At 50.5% G+C, this 18,754-nt stretch overlaps 1 protein-coding gene and 1 pseudogene across 1 annotated transcript; one reads left to right on the top strand and one right to left on the bottom strand.

Annotated features, from left to right (window-relative positions):
* The first annotated feature begins 2,773 nt into the window (after positions 1 to 2,773).
* On the top strand, positions 2,774 to 14,689 carry LOC119336714 (annotated as a pseudogene).
* Positions 14,690 to 15,602: 913 nt separating this feature from the next.
* On the bottom strand, positions 15,603 to 16,268 carry LOC119337855 (histone H2B.3-like). Its single transcript, XM_037610085.1, has one exon. It carries the CDS (start codon positions 16,182 to 16,184, stop codon positions 15,768 to 15,770), a length of 417 nt encoding a protein of 138 aa, XP_037465982.1. The 5' UTR covers positions 16,185 to 16,268; the 3' UTR covers positions 15,603 to 15,767.
* Between the last annotated feature and the right edge of the window lie 2,486 nt (positions 16,269 to 18,754).

The raw sequence follows: 18,754 nt of genomic DNA, 5'->3' as shown, positions 1-18,754 counted from the left end.
GGTGCAGCGCGGCGGCGCTGCACGGGAGCAGGGGTAGGGAGGAAGGATCCGGCGGCGGCTCTAGATCGGATCGCGAGCACCTCCTGGTCGCTAGTCGCTAGACGTCCCGATCCTTTTTTACGGACCTCTCCTGGTCGCTAGTCGCTCACGCATCTCCTATGTGGCCTATCATTTCCTCCTCTTGCCATCCCGTACCGGCACTATGAACTCCACCGACGCATTGAGTAGGGAGCTGGGTGTTGTTGGGGTGGTCAAAATTCTGCCACATGACGATCACTCCGAGCGTCCTCGATGGCGAGGTTCCTAGTGCCGCAAAGTCACGCCCGCATGTCACTGTCGTTGGCGACGGAGTTCTAAATGATCTCGACATCGTAATCAGTGAGGACGAGCATGTTGTAGTGGTCGTGAAGCACGAGGTGGCAGCCCTGATTGTGCACAATGTGGTAGCATGGATGTGCTGGCAGCGCCCGTCCGGACTATGGCATGGTCGGGCGGGGCGCGCGAACTAGACAGAGAGGTCCTGGGGAGGACGAGTGCGTCTCTATGATCGTGGAGCACAAGGCAGCAGCCTTGTCTATGCACAATGTGATATAGTGCATGTGCTAGCTGCGGTTGTCCAAATGACAACATGGTTGGGCGGAGCGCGCCCGACGAAGAAGGTGAAGATAGTGGATTTTTTTAGGGGTAGATGGCGTAGAAGCTGTAAGTGAACGCGTCGTCGAGGAGACGGCGATGTTGTATGCACACTGCTATGTTACACAAATTCAGTCAGCACCACGTAGGAGGGAACTTGTCGCCTAGACACTGACATGTGGGCTCAATCATTCAGATTGTCTGTTAAAAACAAGTTGAACGATAGATTTGGGCTCAATGTTGAGAATTAGTCCAGCAGTTGTGGTTTCGTGAAAGTTTTGGTAAAGTGTTATAAGTTGCCGCAAAGTTGTGGTTTTGTGTTAAAAAAACTCAAATATTATGGTAAAGTATTATAAGTTATCGTTGTGGTTTTGTATAATTAACTCTTATTTTAAGCTTGTGTTAGGCGCCGACCGACCGGCCCAAAATTTCAGCCGGTCGCGTGTGAGCCGTACAGATCGACGTCGTGTGATATATTCCCCTTTCTTCCCTGATGCACATCAGACCCCTGTTGATGTAGAGGAGATCGCGGCTCAACCTGCTGGATCCCCGTGTCGCTCCCGCTACCACCCATCTCCATCTACGCCCCTCCCGGTCGTGCAACACCGTTGTCGACGGGGCATGCTCGGGCATGGCTACTCGCATATCCTGTTGTGAATGGTCGTATACACGCCAACACTCACATGGAGCCTCGGCCAACGGCGGTTTCAACTCCGCCCCGTGGTTGCAGCATCAGCTGCGCCGCCGCCATTGACGCTCACTACGCAGGTGCATGTTGCCGCACCGGTCGCAACATCAATAGATGGCCCCGTTGGGTTGAAGTGTGATTGCTCACCATCGCCAGCCCCTGCGACCTCCGTCAAGGCTGCATGGAGAGAAAAAAGGGGATCACGCGCCATGGAGAAGTGCTTGCACGGGCAAGCGCATTGAGGGGTGGCGACCCCAGCTTGGCTGCGCTAGATCGACAAGGAGTGGGGAACGACTACGGGAGTGAAAGAAATCGAGAAGATGAAGACATGGGAGGAAGAGATAAGGTGGGGCGTTTGCAAGACACACGACGTCTCGCAATTGCATGGCTCGCGAGACTCACGATGGATGCGACGCGGAGTGGAGGAAGATATAGTGACACAACGACGCAGGGGGAGCCGAAGGGAATAACATGGGAGGAGCAAAAAGAAGAGGTCAGGCGACACAACAACACGTGGAAGGGAACGGAGGGGAAGGAAGGAGAAGGCACCGAAAGACCCTATTAAGTGCAGTATGCATTGGAAGTGCACCAATCGTGGCCGTGTTGCCCCACTTGTTGCAAACTTGGACGACCCGGTAACGATAGCAAGCTACCGTACATAAGTATTCTTTGTTTTAATCAGTTTATTCTAGTTAGGTTTTTTTGGCCGATTTCCTATTAACATTTTTTTTTTCAAAACTTTAGGAATTTCAAAATGTCCGTGAATCAAAAACCAGTTTTTTTTAAAAAAATCAGACATTTTAAAATATGTTCCCTTTTTTTTAAAAAATATTTGCGATTTTAAAAAATTTCATGAATTCAAAAAAAAATCTAAGTTTATTAAAATCACGTATCTCAAAGAGTTTCATTAATTAGAATGATTACACAAACTTCAAAAATGGAAAAACAAAAAAAAACTGAAATATAAAAACACACCCATCAAAATAACAAAAACAAAATATCAAAAAAAGAAAGAACTGATCCAAAACTGATAGAACCCAAAACACAGTAAAGTGTCGCAAATGGGTTGGCCTATATAGGCACCTGCGCAACAAGGATGAGGGTGGACGATGGTGTGGGGAGGAGAGGCGGGCGGAAAGTACCTTGACCTATCAAAAAAATAGAGGACGAAGATCAGCCGTGAGTTCATGAAAATACAATGGTGATTTTTTAAACTCAAATTAGATTTTTTTTGTGATTAAAAAATCATAAAATTTGTCTTTTGACACACCACAAAATTCAGCTCGGTTGTTAGTAAAAAAAAAGACCCGGCTCGACTTATACAGATTTTTGATTTTGAGACAAACTTATACCGAATAAAGTATGCCTTGAGTGATGGGCTTTGCAGCTGGTGCACTCAAGCCAAATAACGAACCCTAGGAGAGCGCTAGCTCTAGGCTGGCCCAGGTCGCACACACGGGACCAGCCGGCGGCGCAGCCAGTCAGTGGAGCGGCGGCGGCGCGAGCTCTGTCTCCGGGGAGAAGCCGAGGGGCGACGTCAGCGAGTGAGCAGCGCCCACTCCGCGGGGTGAGGAGGCAACTCCGTGAGCTCGTCTTCGTGCGGCCGCCGGTGGTGACCAGGTTTGCCCCTCAGCTCGCCGCAAACTCTATTTCCTGGGAGAAGCGACGCCGGCGACACCGTGAGGGCGGCCGCCGCTGCAAGCCCAGGTTCGCCCCTCACCCCATCCATCCGAGCTCCAAACTCTGAAACTTCGTTTTTTTTTTCTGAAACGAGCTCTCAAACTTAGCAATGGTTAATGGTGACTGAGTAGGTCGATTTTCGACAGGCCAGGTCCGCCATGTCGGTCTTCACCGGCGTGTCCATCGCCGACGGCTACAAGCGGTGCAGCTGCGAGACGCTGGCCGTGGACGCCCGCGGGGACAGCGGCTACCACCTGCTCATGGTCAACGGCTACTCGCGCACCAAGGAGCTGATTCCCACCGGTCAGAGCATCACCGCCAACTCTTTCAATGTGGGAGGCCATGACTGGTTGATCGAGTACTACCCCAACGGCGAGAACCCGGGCTGCGCCGACTTCATTTCGCTATTTCTGAACCTTCTCTACGACGCCGATGACGACGACGAAGAGCCCGTGGAGGTCAGGTTCAGTTTCAGTCTCGTCGACCAGGTGGAGAAGCAGATGCCAACGTACATTCGTGCGACCGGTGAGACCCGCAGCTTCTCCAGCACCACTTCAATCTGGGGCAACGACAGGTTTATGAGAAGAGACGCCCTTGAACACTCAGCGGATCTCAAGTGCGATTGTCTCACCATCCGCTGCGACGTCGTGGTCGTCAGCAACAGCAGGGTTGATGATGATGATGCCGGTGGCCATGGCCATGGCGGCACCAAGGCGCTCCTGCCGGACATACACCAGCATTTCAACAGCCTCCTTCGAAACAAGGTGGGTGCCGATGTGGCATTCCAGGTCGGCGGCGAGACCTTCCCCGCACACCGGTGTGTGCTCGCTGCCCGGTCCACTGTGTTCATGGCACAACTCTTTGGCCCCATGAAGGAGGCGTCCAACAGTGTCATACAGATCAAAGACATGGAACCAAAGGTGTTCACCGCTCTGCTTAGCTTCGTCTACACAGACTCGTTTCCTGACATGTATGAGGACAACATTAAGCTGAGTGAACTATGCAAAGATACGAGACAAGGACAAGAAAATGAGATGTCGGAAGCTGTGAGCCAAGGAAAAGACGGGGAAGCGGCAGAGGATGAAATGGGGCTGCTGCAGTGGTTGCAAGGCTTGTTTGCGGCAGCAGACCGGTACGATCTCCAGCGGCTCAAGTTCATCTGTGTAAAGCAGTTGTCTCAGCGCATGTGTGTCGGCTCTGTGGCGTCCACTCTTGCTCTAGCCGAGCAGCACCACTGCCACGGATTGAAGGTGGCGTGCTTGAAGTTTATCCAAGTCCAATCTCCCTCGTGTCTGCAGACACTCATGACGAGTAATGGCTGGGGGCATATTCTCACGACATATCCCTCTGTTTTGAACGAGCTCATTGCCATGCTTGCTTCGAACCAGAGGAAGTAACACTCTGGATATGGTACGCATCTTCCTTAATTAGACCTCAAGTGACATTATTTTGCATATATAAGAATCTCCGCAGAGATTGTAGTATATGTGTCTTGTTTTTAATTGTCTCGTCATGTAGTTTTCATGTATGATGAATCAGAAAAATCCATGTTCATGTTTAGTTTTGAACTGACATTTGCTGCCCATGTTCATGTTTGTTCTGCGTCTACCATCTGAAGTAATAATCAAACAATAGTCAAGCAAATCTGCAACTTAAGAGTTTCTCTGTAGGAAGGCAGGCAAGCAATAGTCGACATAGAAATGCCAAAATTATTGCTTCGAACCAGCAGAAGTAACACTCACTCCGTATATATATGGTACGCATGTTCCTTAGGCCTCAAGTGGCACTCTTTTGCATATATGTGATCCTCTAGTTTAGAGAGATTGTAGTATGTGTGTCTCACCTTTTCCTCGGCATGTATATATAACTTGCCTATATTCTGAGTCAACATACTTGCAAATTGTGCCTTCATGGATTGGGCTGTCTGAAAATTCAGGCGCAAGTGTCAAACTGAACTGCAGTTGCAGTGGTTGTCAAGAAAGAAAAAAGAAGAACAGATGTAGATGTTTTTCTCTACTTTCCCCAATAAACATCTCTTGGTCAAGTGTCAGTGGGAACTTTGGGAGATGGCCATTTAATATTCATATCTTCCTCTTGATGTTGTATCATAGTAATAACTTCTACTAGATGACTTGTTCTTTGAATGTGTGATTCTTGAAATATGCACTATGCTGATGCTTGTTCTATTAGTGATTCATTGATTGCTTAATCCTGACACTAACATGCACTGGTGTATTGCCTCGGCCTCTATTTTCCAGGGAAGAAGAGCACTGTTGCATTCACTATGTTTCTTTCAACGGAAGCACTATGTTTACGTCACAGAACGCTAACTAAGGTATGTATGCTCCGGCTCCTGGAGAAGATAAGATAAGAGAAGAGAAGAAAAGAAAAGAGAAGAATACTTGGGATTGCTTGGCCGGAATGTTATACCACGGACGATCTTTATGTAGTTACGGTGCTGTGATGTATAGTAAAAACTGACTCCCTATGCTGCTTCGATGTTGTGATGTAGTAAAGTGCTTCCTCTTATGGTGTGCAATTAAAAGGCTAGCTAGCGGTTTCCGTCAGAAATTCCAGGGCAATGCATATGTATTTTCCTTCCTTGCTGGGTATCAGAATGTACTTTGCAGAGGATCATCACTCTAAAATGTTTGGGAGACTCGGAATGTCAGTTTGCATCTTACTTAATTTTATCTTTCAACTGACAATTGTTACCAATGTTGACACCCTGCTGCTGCAGATTGCACTTGGCCATCACATCCAAACTGATGATGGCCAAAAGATTCATTCCTGGAGCTGCCAGTTTCTATGCTACTTACAATCATGTAAATTCTATCGTTTCAGGAATGATAAATTCAATTATTTTTATTGACCTTTTTTTTGTGAATACCTATATTTTTATTGGATACCTGGAAACCATTATTTTCTTTGAATTCGATAAATATACATACTGTAATGTTTCTTTTCGATGGAGCATTGTTTACTGGACCTAGAGTAAGCATGGGTTATCACGAGTAGATACTTCTGAACCATCTGTAACATCCAAACTTTTGGGGGTTTCCATAATATAGTGGAAAATGTTTTGATTTTAAAAATATTCATGAATTAAAAAAATATATGATTTAAAAAATCCTGGATTGCAAAAAGTAATCACGAATTAGAAAAAATATAGAAACTTTAAAATGGAAAAAAATGAAAGAAGTATAAAAACCCCATAAAAACAACAAAAAGGAAACAGCGGAAAAAATAAAATTGATCCAAAACTAATGGGAACGAAAACACAGTAAAGAGTCGCAAATGAGTTGGCCCATATAGTTTGTGTGAGCTAGGGGTTTGCGATTGGCCGCCCCTGAATGCGTTACCTCTTGAATAGGAGTGGCCAGAGGCTCCTGTGCGGTATGGTAGGAGGATGAAGACGGACTATGGTGTGGGGATTGGGGAGGATAGGCATGAAGTGTCTTCACCTCTTGAAAAAATAGAGGGCAAATATCATCTGTGAGTTTATGTAAATATAACGGTGATTTTAAAAAAATAATCAAATTATAACTTTTTTTGTGATTAAAAAATCAGTCAAGTGGTGTTTGGCACCCTAGAAAATTCAGCTCGGTTGTCAGTCAAAATAAGTTCAGCTCGCTTTTTACCGAATAAATATGGCTTGACTGATGGGCTTTCCAGGTGATGGGCTCAAGCCCAATAAAGAACGTGCTGAGTTGTTTGCTAACCCTAACTAACTAAGCTCCAGGCACCGCTCAAAAAAAAAAAAACTAAGCTCCAGGCAGGCCCAGGTCGCACACACGAACACTGGACCAGCCGCCGGCGGCGGCGGCGGCGCGAGCTCTGTCTCCGGGGAGAAGCTGCATCAGTGCCGCAGCAAGTGGGCCAGCGGCTCCTCCGTGCGTTGAAAGCGGGGTGTGCCCAACTCTGCTTTCGGGGAGTGGAGCTCGTCTTGGTGCGGCCGCCGGCGACGGGGGTGACCAGTCCAGGTTTGCTCCGGCGACCTCCGTTGCAAGCCCAGGTTCGCCATCCATCCCAACTCCAAACTCTCAAGCTTAGTTTTGTCCAAAGATTTCCAGAGTGGAATGTGAATGGTGACTGAATATATATATCGACTTTCTACAGGCAGGTACACCAGGTCCACCATGTCGGCCTTCACCGGCGTCTCCATCGCCGGCAGCAACAGGCAGTGCTTCTGCGAGACGTCGGCCGTGGACGCCCGCGGGGACAGCGGCTACCACCTGCTCATGGTCACCGGCTACTCGCGCACCAAACAGCTGATTCCCACCGGCGAGGGCATCACTGCCGGTCCTTTCAGTGTAGGAGGCCACGATTGGATGATTGAGTACTACCCCAACGGCGAGAACCCGAGCTGCGCCGACTTCATCTCGCTCTTTCTCACCTTTCACTACGACGCAGACACCGACGAGGGAGAGCCCGTGGAGGTCAGGTTCAGTTTCAGCCTCGTCGACCAGGTTGAGAAGCAGATGGCGACGCACATCCGTGGAACCGGTGAGACTCGCGACTTCTCCACCGCTACTTCAATCTGGGGCAACGACAGGTTTATGAGAAGAGACACCGTTGAACATTCAGCGGGTCTCAAGTGTGATTGTCTCACCATCCGGTGCGACGTCGTGGTCCTCCGCAACAGCAAGGTTGATGATGATGATGATGCCGGTGGCCATGGCGGCACCAAGGAGCTCCTGCTGCCGGACATACACCAGCATTTCAACAGTCTCCTTCAAAATAAGGTGGGCGCCGATGTGGCATTCCAGGTCGGCGACAAGACCTTCGCCGCACATCGGTGTGTGCTTGCTGCCCGATCCACAGTGTTCATGGCACAACTCTTTGGCCCCATGAAGGAGGCATCCAACACTGTCATACAGATCAAAGACATGGATTCAAAGGTGTTCACGGCTTTGCTTAGCTTTGTGTACACAGACTCGTTCCCTGACATGCACGAGGACAACATTAAGTTGAGTGAAATATGCAAAGATACGGGACAAGGACAAGAAGATGAAATGCCGGAAGCTGTGGACCAAGGACAAGATGCGGAAGCGGCAGAGGATGAAATGGGGCTGGTGCAATGGCTGCAGGGCTTGTTTGTAGCGGCAGACCGGTACGATCTCCAGCGGCTCAAGTTCATCTGTGTAAAGCAGTTGTCTCAGCGCATGGGTGTGAGCTCTGTGGCGTCCACCCTTGCTCTAGCCGAGCAGCACCACTGTCGTGGATTGAAGGAGGTGTGCTTGAAGTTTATCCAAGTCCAATCACCTCCGTGTTTGCAGACACTAATGGCGAGTAATGGCTGGGGGCATATTGTCACGACATATCCCTCTGTTTTGAATGAGCTCATTGCCATGCTTGCTTCGAACCAGAGGAAGTAACACTCTGGATACGGTACGTGTCATGTGGGGCACGTCTTACAGACGTGGGCCGCGCGGCCAGGAGCAGCCGACGGCCGCATCAGGCAAGGCGCAGGCTGGACAGGAGTCCTGATCCGGGCACATTAGTTCCTAGACTAGTTTGTTTCGTATAGGTTTCTAGTTTGTTATTAGCCCATGGGGCCTTTATATATCAGATAGTTAGCACCCTTTAGGGACAAGCAATAAAGTTATTTCCTTCTATCTTCTCCTCCCGCATCATAGAGCAGCCAGGCAAAAACCCTAGCGCTCCTATCCACCGCGACTACGAACTACGTAGTCGAGGCCCTGCTGTCTTGGGCACCGAGGCCCTTGACAACTTGGTATCAGGTTCCAGGCGATCCTCCTCCTCGTCCACGCTCCATCCGCCGGCCGCTTTCCCCCCTGTGTCCGCGCCCAGCTCCCCGACATCGCCACAATCCGCTGCCGCCTCGGTCACTTCCGGCATGGCAGAACCGACCACCGCGGATCTGGCTAAGATGATCGAGGCCTTGACGGCCACGGTGACGTCCCTGCAGTCGTCCGTCACCGCACTCCAGAAGGACAAGTCCTCCTCCTCGTCCAGCGCTGACGCCGCCCATGATGGGCAGCACCACAATGATCGGCCGCCCAGGTTCCAGAAGATGGACTTCCCCAAGTTCGACGGCAAGTCTGATCCGCTCGCCTTCATCAACAGATGCGAGTCCTTCTTCCATCAACAACGGATCGCCGAGGAGGAGAAGGTGTGGATGGCGTCCTACAATCTCGAGGGTCCTGCCCAACTATGGTATATGCAGGTCCAGCACGACGAGGGCACACCTCCGTGGCGCCGCTTCTCCGAGCTGCTCAATCTCCGCTTCGGGCCACCGCTGCGCGCTAACCCGCTGGGCGAACTAATGGCGTGCAAACGCACGACGTCCGTCGTCGACTTCCAGGAGCGGTTTGAGGCACTCCTTCCCCGGGCAGGCACCTTATCCGAGACACAGAAAGTGCAGATCTTCACCGCGGGACTCCAGCCACCCCTCAGCCTCGACGTGGAGATCCATAACCCACAGTCCCTCGCCGTCGCCATGAGCCTCGCCCGCAAATTGGAGCTGCGCGACCAGTGCGCGCTTTCCGCCGCGCCACCGGTGCGTTTTCCACAGAAGGGCATCCTGCCGACACCAGGACCACGCCTCGCGCCCCCCGCTTCGGCCCCACCAGCCGCACCTCAGCAGGGCCACAATCTGCCGGACGGACGCCCAATCAAGCGTCTCTCCCAGACAGAGATGGAGGAACGCCGTCGCCTGGGCCTTTGCTTCAACTGTAACGAGAAGTTTGGCAGGGGCCACAACCGCGTGTGCCAGCGCATCTTTCTCCTCGACTTAGCGCCGGACGACGACGACGACGACGCGGCCTCCGCCACTGATGATGCATCGCGGGCCGACCCTCAAATCTCGCTCCACGCGATCGCCGGCGTGCGCACGAGTGAAACCATGCAGATGCAGATTACTCTCGGAGGTGTCTCCCTCCTCGCCCTGATCGATTCAGGCTCCACCCACAACTTCATCGCCGAAGAGGCGGCCGCTCGTGCTACGTTACCGCCCCCCACCACAGAGAAGATGCGCGTCACGGTGGCCAACGGCGAGCGCGTTCCGTGCCAGGGCGCGTACCGCGTCGTGCCCTTCCGCATCGGCCACGAGGAGTTCGCGGAGGATTTCCTCGCCTTGCCGCTCGCGGGCTACGACATCGTCCTGGGCACGCAGTGGCTGGCGTCGCTCGGACCGATCCTGTGGGATTTCCGAGCCCTCTCCATGACATTCTGGCGGCGGGGCCATCGGGTGTGCTGACACGGCATTGCAGGACCGGACGGGCCAGCCCTAAAATCATGCAGCGGCCGCGACTTCCTGGACGCCATCATCACCGAGTTCGACGGCATCTTCGCCGACCCCTCCGGCGTGCCACCGCCCCGCAGCCGCGATCACAGCATCACCCTGCTACCTGGTTCCGCCCCGGTGGCCGTCCGTCCGTATCGATACCCGGCCGCGCACAAGGACGAGCTGGAGCGTCAGTGCGCCGCCATGCTCGCCCAAGGTATCATCCGTGCGAGTTGTTCCGCATTCTCGTCCCCGGTACTGCTGGTCCGCAAGGCCGACGGGTCCTGGCGCTTCTGCATCGATTATCGCGCCCTGAACGCCATTACTGTCAAGAATGCGTTCCCGATTCCGGTGGTGGACGAACTCCTCGACGAGCTACGGCACGCTCGTTTCTTCACCAAGCTCGATTTACGTTCCGGCTACCACCAGGTGCGGATGCGTGCGGAGGACATCCCGAAGACAGCTTTCCGTACTCATGACGGCCTCTACGAGTTTCTGGTGATGCCGTTCGGACTCTGCAACGCGCCGGCCACGTTCCAGGCCCTCATGAATGATCTGCTGCGGCCATACCTGCGCCGTTTTGTTCTCGTCTTCTTTGACGACATCCTCATTTTCAGCGAGACATGGGCTGACCATCTCCGACATGTGCGCACCGTCTTCACGGTCCTGCACCAGCACCGGCTCTTCGTCAAGCGCTCCAAATGCGCGTTCGCCGTTGGATCAATCGCATACCTGGGTCACACCATCTCCGCTGCAGGCGTGGCCATGGATCCGGAAAAGGTGCAGGCAGTGGCGGACTGGCCGCAACCACGCTCGGCGCGCGCGGTTCGGGGCTTTCTCGGCCTTGCGGGATACTACCGCAAGTTTGTCAAGGACTTTGGCGTGGTTGCCGCGCCCCTGACGGCCCTCCTTCGCAAGGATGGTTTCTCTTGGTCGCCGGAGGCGGCAGCAGCTTTTAACACCCTCAAGACGGCAATCACCACGGCTCCCGTCCTCGCGTTACCGGATTTTACACGGCCGTTCATCGTCGAGTGTGACGCATCGACGTACGGTTTCGGGGCCGTCCTTCTTCAGGACCACCACCCGGTGGCTTTCTTTAGCCGGCCAGCCGCGCCACGTCACCGTTCCCTGGCAGCGTATGAACGGGAACTCATCGGCCTGGTGCTCGCGATTCGCCACTGGAGGCCGTACCTATGGGGGCACCAGTTTGTGGTAAAAACGGATCATTACAGCCTCAAATTTCTGCTTGACCAGCGTTTGGCCACCATCCCGCAGCATCATTGGGTTGGCAAACTCCTGGGATTCGACTTTACGGTGGAGTACAAGGCAGGTAGTACCAACACGGTGGCGGATGCACTTTCCCGCCGCGACACGGAGGAGACGACGATCATGGCGGTCTCGGGGCCTCGTTTCGACTTCATCAATCGCCTCCGGCAAGCGACGTCCACTGATCCGGCGCTCGTCACACTGCGGGAGGATATCACGGCAGGCGCGCGGCAACAGCCTTGGGCGCTCTCCGACGGCCTCGTTACTTTCAACGGCCGCCTCTACATTCCGCCGTCATCCCCGCTACTCCAGGAGATTCTCAGTGCCGTGCACGATGATGGGCATGAAGGCGTCCTGCGCACATTGCATCGTCTCCGCCGCGATTTCCACGCACCTAACCTTCGCAAGACGGTGCAGGAGTACGTCCGCAATTGCGGTACTTGCCAGCGGTACAAGTCCGAGCACTTGCACCCCGCTGGGCTGCTACTGCCGCTGCCGGTGCCCACGGGCGTGTGGACTGACATCGGCATCGACTTCGTGGAAGCGCTTCCTCGAGTAGGCGGGAAGTCTGTCATCCTCACCGTGGTGGATCGCTTCAGCAAGTATTGCCATTTTGTGGCGTTAGCCCACCCATACACGGCAGAGTCAGTGGCACAGGTGTTCTTCGCTGAGGTTGTTCGTCTCCATGGCGTGCCGCAGTCCATGGTCTCTGACCGCGACCCCGTCTTCACCTCCGCTTTTTGGCGAGAGCTCATGCGCCTCACGGGGACAAAGCTGCACATGACGTCAGCATTTCACCCGCAGTCGGATGGTCAAACGGAGGCTGCTAACAAGATCATTGTGATGTATTTACGGTGTCTTACCGGGGATCGTCCCAAGCAGTGGCTCCGGTGGCTTCCCTGGGCTGAGTACATATACAACACCGCCTACCAGACAGCAACCCAAGAGACTCCGTTCAAGCTTGTGTATGGCCGTGACCCTCCCACTATTCGCTCTTACGAGCCCGGCGACACACGGGTAGCTGCAGTGGCCAGGAGCATGGCTGAGCGCGACGAACTTATCGAGGACGTCCGCTATCGTCTACAACAGGCACAGTCGGTCTATAAGTCCTACTACGACAGACATCATCGGGACATTCGGCATGAGGTGGGCGATTGGGTTTGGCTTCGCCTTCGACAGCGCGCCGCGTCCTCTCTCAACTTGCCAACCAGGGGCAAGCTCAAGCCACGATTCTATGGGCCGTACCGCATTTCAGAAGTGATCAACGACGTGGCATACCGTCTTGAGCTTCCGGCACGCTCGCGCCTCCATGACGTGTTCCACGTGGGCCTCCTCAAGAAGTTCTTCGGCATTCCTCCAACTACACCGCCGGGATTGCCTTCGATCCACAACGGGGCGGCTGTTCCAGAACCAGAGCGCGTGACTCGTGCGCGCCTAGCACGCGGCGTTCGCCAGCTACTCGTCCACTGGAAGGGTGAAGCAGCTTCGTCAGCTACATGGGAGGATCTTGACAGTTTCGTCGAGCGCTACCCCGCTTTTCAGCTCGAGGACGAGCTGCTCATCGAGGGGGGGAGAGATGTCATGTGGGGCACGTCTTACAGACGTGGGCCGCGCGGCCAGGAGCAGCCGACGGCCGCATCAGGCAAGGCGCAGGCTGGACAGGAGTCCTGATCCGGGCACATTAGTTCCTAGACTAGTTTGTTTCGTATAGGTTTCTAGTTTGTTATTAGCCCATGGGGCCTTTATATATCAGATAGTTAGCACCCTTTAGGGACAAGCAATAAAGTTATTTCCTTCTATCTTCTCCTCCCGCATCATAGAGCAGCCAGGCAAAAACCCTAGCGCTCCTATCCACCGCGACTACGAACTACGTAGTCGAGGCCCTGCTGTCTTGGGCACCGAGGCCCTTGACAGTACGCATCTTCCTTAATTAGACCTCAAGTGACATTCTTTTGCATATACAAGTACGTCTACAGAGATTGTAGTATGTGTGTCTTGTTTTTAATTGTCTTGTCATGTAGTTTTCATGTATGATGAATCAGAAAAATCCAACTTATGGGTAAATTGTCTCTTCATGCAATGGATGGTCTGTAAATTCAGGTCCGAGAGTCAACATTGATATGCATTGCAGCATTGACCAATTTTCTCAACTGCTCGTTTTATCATCATATATATTTATCTGTGAATTGTTTCGTATATTGTAGTTTGATTATCTGGAAGATCAAATGTAGAAATTTTTGGGAAGGCATTTTGTAAACCAGGATTTAATGGGAAGAAATGGGATGACAGAACAGAGGTCACCAAGATTTCTGGTTACAGCGGTAGTGATCCATTACCCAGGAATTAGTCTTCTTCTGGGTGCTTGCTGTTCTCCTCGGCTGGCGCCCCACACCCCCTAGGGAGACGAAGGTCGGAGCTCGGAGATCCTGCAAGTACAATGTTGTAGCTTTCCTCTGTACTTAAAAAAAATGACTTCCATTCTGGTGTGTTCTGAAGCACATATGATGAATGATGTCAATTGTTGCGGTGATGATAAGCTGGGGTGAGCTTTGAGTGCATGGACAGTGGCTATACTTTTTCTTTAGATAATGAATATCTTTTGGTCAAGCATGTCCAAAGCTTTGGGAGGTAAAATCCGTAAGTTCCTTCCCGGCTGTTGTTTCATGAGATAAGTTAATTATTAGACAACAAGTTGATGGCAAAACATGCTTGGTTTTCAATGTTTTATCTGATGTTTTATTTGAATGTGTGGTTTGTAGACACCCCTGATCCGAGTTAGCCATGACTCGGAATTATTTATGTTTTACACGATGCTGATGCGTGTTTTCTGTCAGTCATTCATATGGTCCTGGCATGCGCTGCCGCATTAACATCGTTACTCGAGCATCATATTAGTGGGCGATTTGGAATATTTGTCTGTTTTCAGGGGAGGCGAAGCAATGCAACGGAGAGACTTGCACTATGTGAGATGAGGTATATTAGGTATGCTCACTCCTGGACGAAAAAAAAGCTGTGCAAGTGCAAGCACACATCACTTACTGCTGGACCGAGGATTTTGGACCTTGTATGGAGAAGAAAAGAGAAGAGGAGACTTGCTCTGACGGATTGCTTGGCCGGAATGTTATGCGGCGGATGCCGAGCACTCCCTGTATGCACCTACCTCAAGGCCAACACGTTCCCTGCCCTGCCTGATTCACTAGTGGAGTAATGGTCACTTTTGCTTTGATGCTCTAGGCCTCTGATGGTGATGTAAAAACTTGGCCTTGCCACTAGAGACGACATTAGCTATTACTCCTAGATGACTTGTTCTTTTTCTTGAGGGAAGGTGTGATTCTTGAAATATGATGATTCACGCGATGATGCTGATGCTTGTTCTATCAGTGATTCATTGGTTGACCACTTTTGCATCCTGAACATCTAACTACATTCTGAACAACCCAGCCTAATTAGGAGGAGGTGAACCTAAATTTATGTCTGAAGAAATCGACATTCTCGTCACACGCCGTCTCACTTCCGCCTCAAGCCCCACCCGCCGCACCGTCGCCCAAACGGCCACTAGCCTCATCAACCCATAGTTGAAAAGTGAAATTCAGAAATGAAACAAAGAATCATCTGCACAAGTTCAGAGCCGTTGCCTGAAGAGATTTACAGTTACTATTTCTCCAGATCATGATTCAGTTTGTGTAGAACACACAACCAGCACATAAGTTACAAGATGATAGAGTACGAACAGCTAACTAACTACAGAGCAGCATGGATCAGCCACCATGACAGGGATCATCCAAACGCTGCCTCAAGCCCCCGGGCCCGGCGCCATCATCACCATGTACATGTACTCGACCACCACAGCCTCCCCTCACGCCGAAGGCCGCACGCACCCTCCCCTTGGCCACGAGCCTCATAAACCGATAGCTGAAAACTGAAATTAAGAAATGGAACAGAGAAACATTTTTGCAAGTTCAAAGTCATTGTCTGCAGAGTTTTACAGAAGGCCATACTCACAAATCAGAACAAAAGTTCCATAACATAGCAGACCAAACCAAGATGAAATCACACAAACAGGATCATAGCAAGAACTCTGTCAAGTGAAGCAGCAGGGATTAGAACTGAACATGGTACAGAGCCACGAGACAGATCAAAGAAGCGCCAATACTAATTCACAAGATAATGAAACAGTTACAAGACGACATAGTCCAAACACCTGACTATTACAGAGTACCATCGATCGACCAAGAAACAGGAACAGACTATCTAAGCGGAGGTGAACTTGGTGACGGCCTTGGTGCCCTCGGAGACGGCGTGCTTGGCGAGCTCGCCGGGGAGGACGAGGCGGACGGAGGTCTGGATCTCCCTGGACGTGATGGTTGGCTTCTTGTTGTAGCGCGCCAGCTTGGCGGACTCGCCGGCGAGCTTCTCGAAGATGTCGTTGATGAAGGAGTTCATGATGGACATGGCCTTGGAGGAGATGCCGATGTCCGGGTGAACCTGCTTCAGCACCTTGAAGATGTAGATCTTGTACGTCTCCACGCTCTTCTTGGACTTCTTCTTCCCCTTCTTCTCGCCGCCCTCCTTGGACGCCGGCGGCCGCTTCTCGGTCTTGGTCTTCTTCGCCGCCGTGGTCTTCTCGGCCTTCTCCGCCACCGGCTTCTTCTCCGCCTTGGGGGCCATGGATGCCGCTGCTGCTGCTGCTTCGACGAGGAGAGGTGTGGTGTTTCGCTGGGAGGCAGAGGAGGATTGGTGGGGAATCGGCGGCGGGGGCGCGGCAGAGTTTATAGGAGGAGAGAGCGCGGGTCTGATTGGTGGAGGGATGAGTGCCACGGATCGGTGGCCTCCAGTGATTTGATATGATCTCGGCCGTTCACGCTGTGCGGTATGGACGGCCCGGATGCGCCTCGGCGCGGATCGCTGACGTGGTGGACGTGGAGAAGACAGATGAGTTTCAGCCCAGGCGCGCCTACGAAGTGTGGGGTCGGGCTCTCGTGCTGGGCTCCCTGCACGTACTATCCTGCAGGGCCAATCAACAGCTGACAGCTGTTCTGGTGGACCCCACGACTAACTAAACAACCTTGTTCTTCTAATTAACTCCTGAATACATTTTGCCTTTCCTTATCCCCATGGTATGCGCGATAGGATTCCGTCGCGGTGAGGTTCGTCGCCTGGGACCGTGGCTGGCGGCAAGATGGAAGCAGTCGCGGATAGCGCTGCCCGCCTCCGTGCGCTGCGCCGGCCGGGGCATTGGTTTTTCGCTGCCACTCGTTTTGATTGAAAAATAGGGAAGAATGGATAGATCAGTCTGGATAGCTCGTGTACTTCAAACTTCAGGACAAAGGTCCATGACGCAAATGAATAATCCAGGCGGAGACGGGTGGCTGTAGCTGCGCGCGACCCGCGAAGGCTCCCGTCATGGCACCGGTCGCCGGCTAAGGCCGCAGCCCTAGGCGGTGCAGCCCGCCGGAGCTGGCTGACGCTAGCCTCGACAGCTCCATCTTGCCGCCGGCCATGGTCCGAGGCGACGGACCTCACCGCATCAGAATCTCTCGAACGGAGCATGGGGATAAGGCAAGAGAAATATATTCAGGAATTTTTTCTTAAATATATTCAGGAGTTAATAAGAAGTAAAGGTTGTTTAGTTAGTCGTGGGGTCCACCAGAACAGCTGTCAGCTGTTGATTGGCCCTGCAGGATAGTACGTGCAGGGAACCCAGCACGAGAGCCCGACCCCGAAGTGTGAATTGGGCTTTCTCCGTGGCCGGAATTTGAGTAAAAAACTGTTCTTCCATCCGTTCCTAAAAATTTAGAAACATTAAAACTTGGCATTTCCTATACGGCGCCCGTTGCGCCCGTTACAGGCGTCGGCGCAAACGGGCGCACACCCCGCCTCCTTCCGTCGATGCTACATGGGCCAGCCCATTTAACTTTATTTTCTTCTTCTGTTAAATTCCAAAAAATGGTGCGGGCAACAAGATTCGAACACATGACCACCCGTTTCGTCAAAAAAGGCACTAACCACCAGGGCTTCTTCACGCTTATGATTAATCTCTTCATTTTTCTTCTTATGTTGTCCTCAGTTCGTGGAAGCTCGGTCTTTGGAAGCTACCAGCTCGGTTTTTTCGTTTTTGTTTTTTTCTGGATAGCTTTTTGTGATGGTTTTTTATTTTATTGTTCGTTCTCTTTTAATTTCTTTACATTTTTTTCGAATGCATGAGCATTTTTTCAAAAAGCGATGATCTTTTCAAATTTTGTGAGGTTTTTTTGTCAAATTTGAAGAATTTTCTGATTTTATGTGAATTTTTCAAAAATGAATGAACTTTTTTCAAATTGATAAACTTTTTTCCAAAATCGATGAACCTTTTTCCATTTTTTATGAACTTTTTTCATGATTGGTGAACTTTTTTCGAATTCGTGAACCCTTTTTGAATATCCGTGAAATCTTTTTCAAATCAATGAACCTTTTGTAACTTTATGAACTTTTTTTAAAAAAAATTGAACTTCTTTCGAATTCGTGAACCCTTTTTTGAAAACCCGTGAACTCTTTTTCAAATCGATGACTTTTTTTGAAAATCGATGAACTATTTTTTAATCTTGATGAACTTTTTTCATGATTGGTGAAATTTTTAAAATTTTCAAATTACGTAATTTTCTAAAACATGAACAATTATTGAGAACATGAACAAAAATTTATATACGACGAGCGATTTTCAGATATACACTGAACATTTTTTCGGTGTACGATGAACAATTTTTAACTACACAGCGAACATTTTTGTGGTATACATTGAAATAATTTAAAACATATTTATACATTTTTTTTGATATAAGATGAACAAATTTTATACATTGAACATTTTTGTAATATAATCTGAACAACTTTTAACCACACATTGAACAATTTTGTGATATGCGCTGAAAAACCATTTAAATACCCATTGAACATTTTTTTATGTACACTGAACAATATAAAATTGTGAACAAAATTTGAAAAAGTGAATAAATTTAAAACTATGAACACATTTCGAAATCACGAACAAAACACAAAAATACATATTTTTTAAAATTCCATGAACTTTTTTCAAATTTGATGAACTTTTTTTCAAAATCGACAAACTCTTTTTCAAAATCGATGAACTATTAATCATTTTTGACGAACTTTTTTCCAAAATCAATGAATTCTTTTTCATATTTGATGATTCCTTTTCAAAATCAATGTTTTTTTTGAATTCATGAACTTTTCATGTTTCT

Source organism: Triticum dicoccoides, chromosome 7B (genome assembly GCF_002162155.2).
Source record: "Triticum dicoccoides isolate Atlit2015 ecotype Zavitan chromosome 7B, WEW_v2.0, whole genome shotgun sequence".
NCBI lineage: Eukaryota > Viridiplantae > Streptophyta > Magnoliopsida > Poales > Poaceae > Triticum > Triticum dicoccoides.
This window is presented reverse-complemented; position numbering and strand designations above follow the sequence as displayed.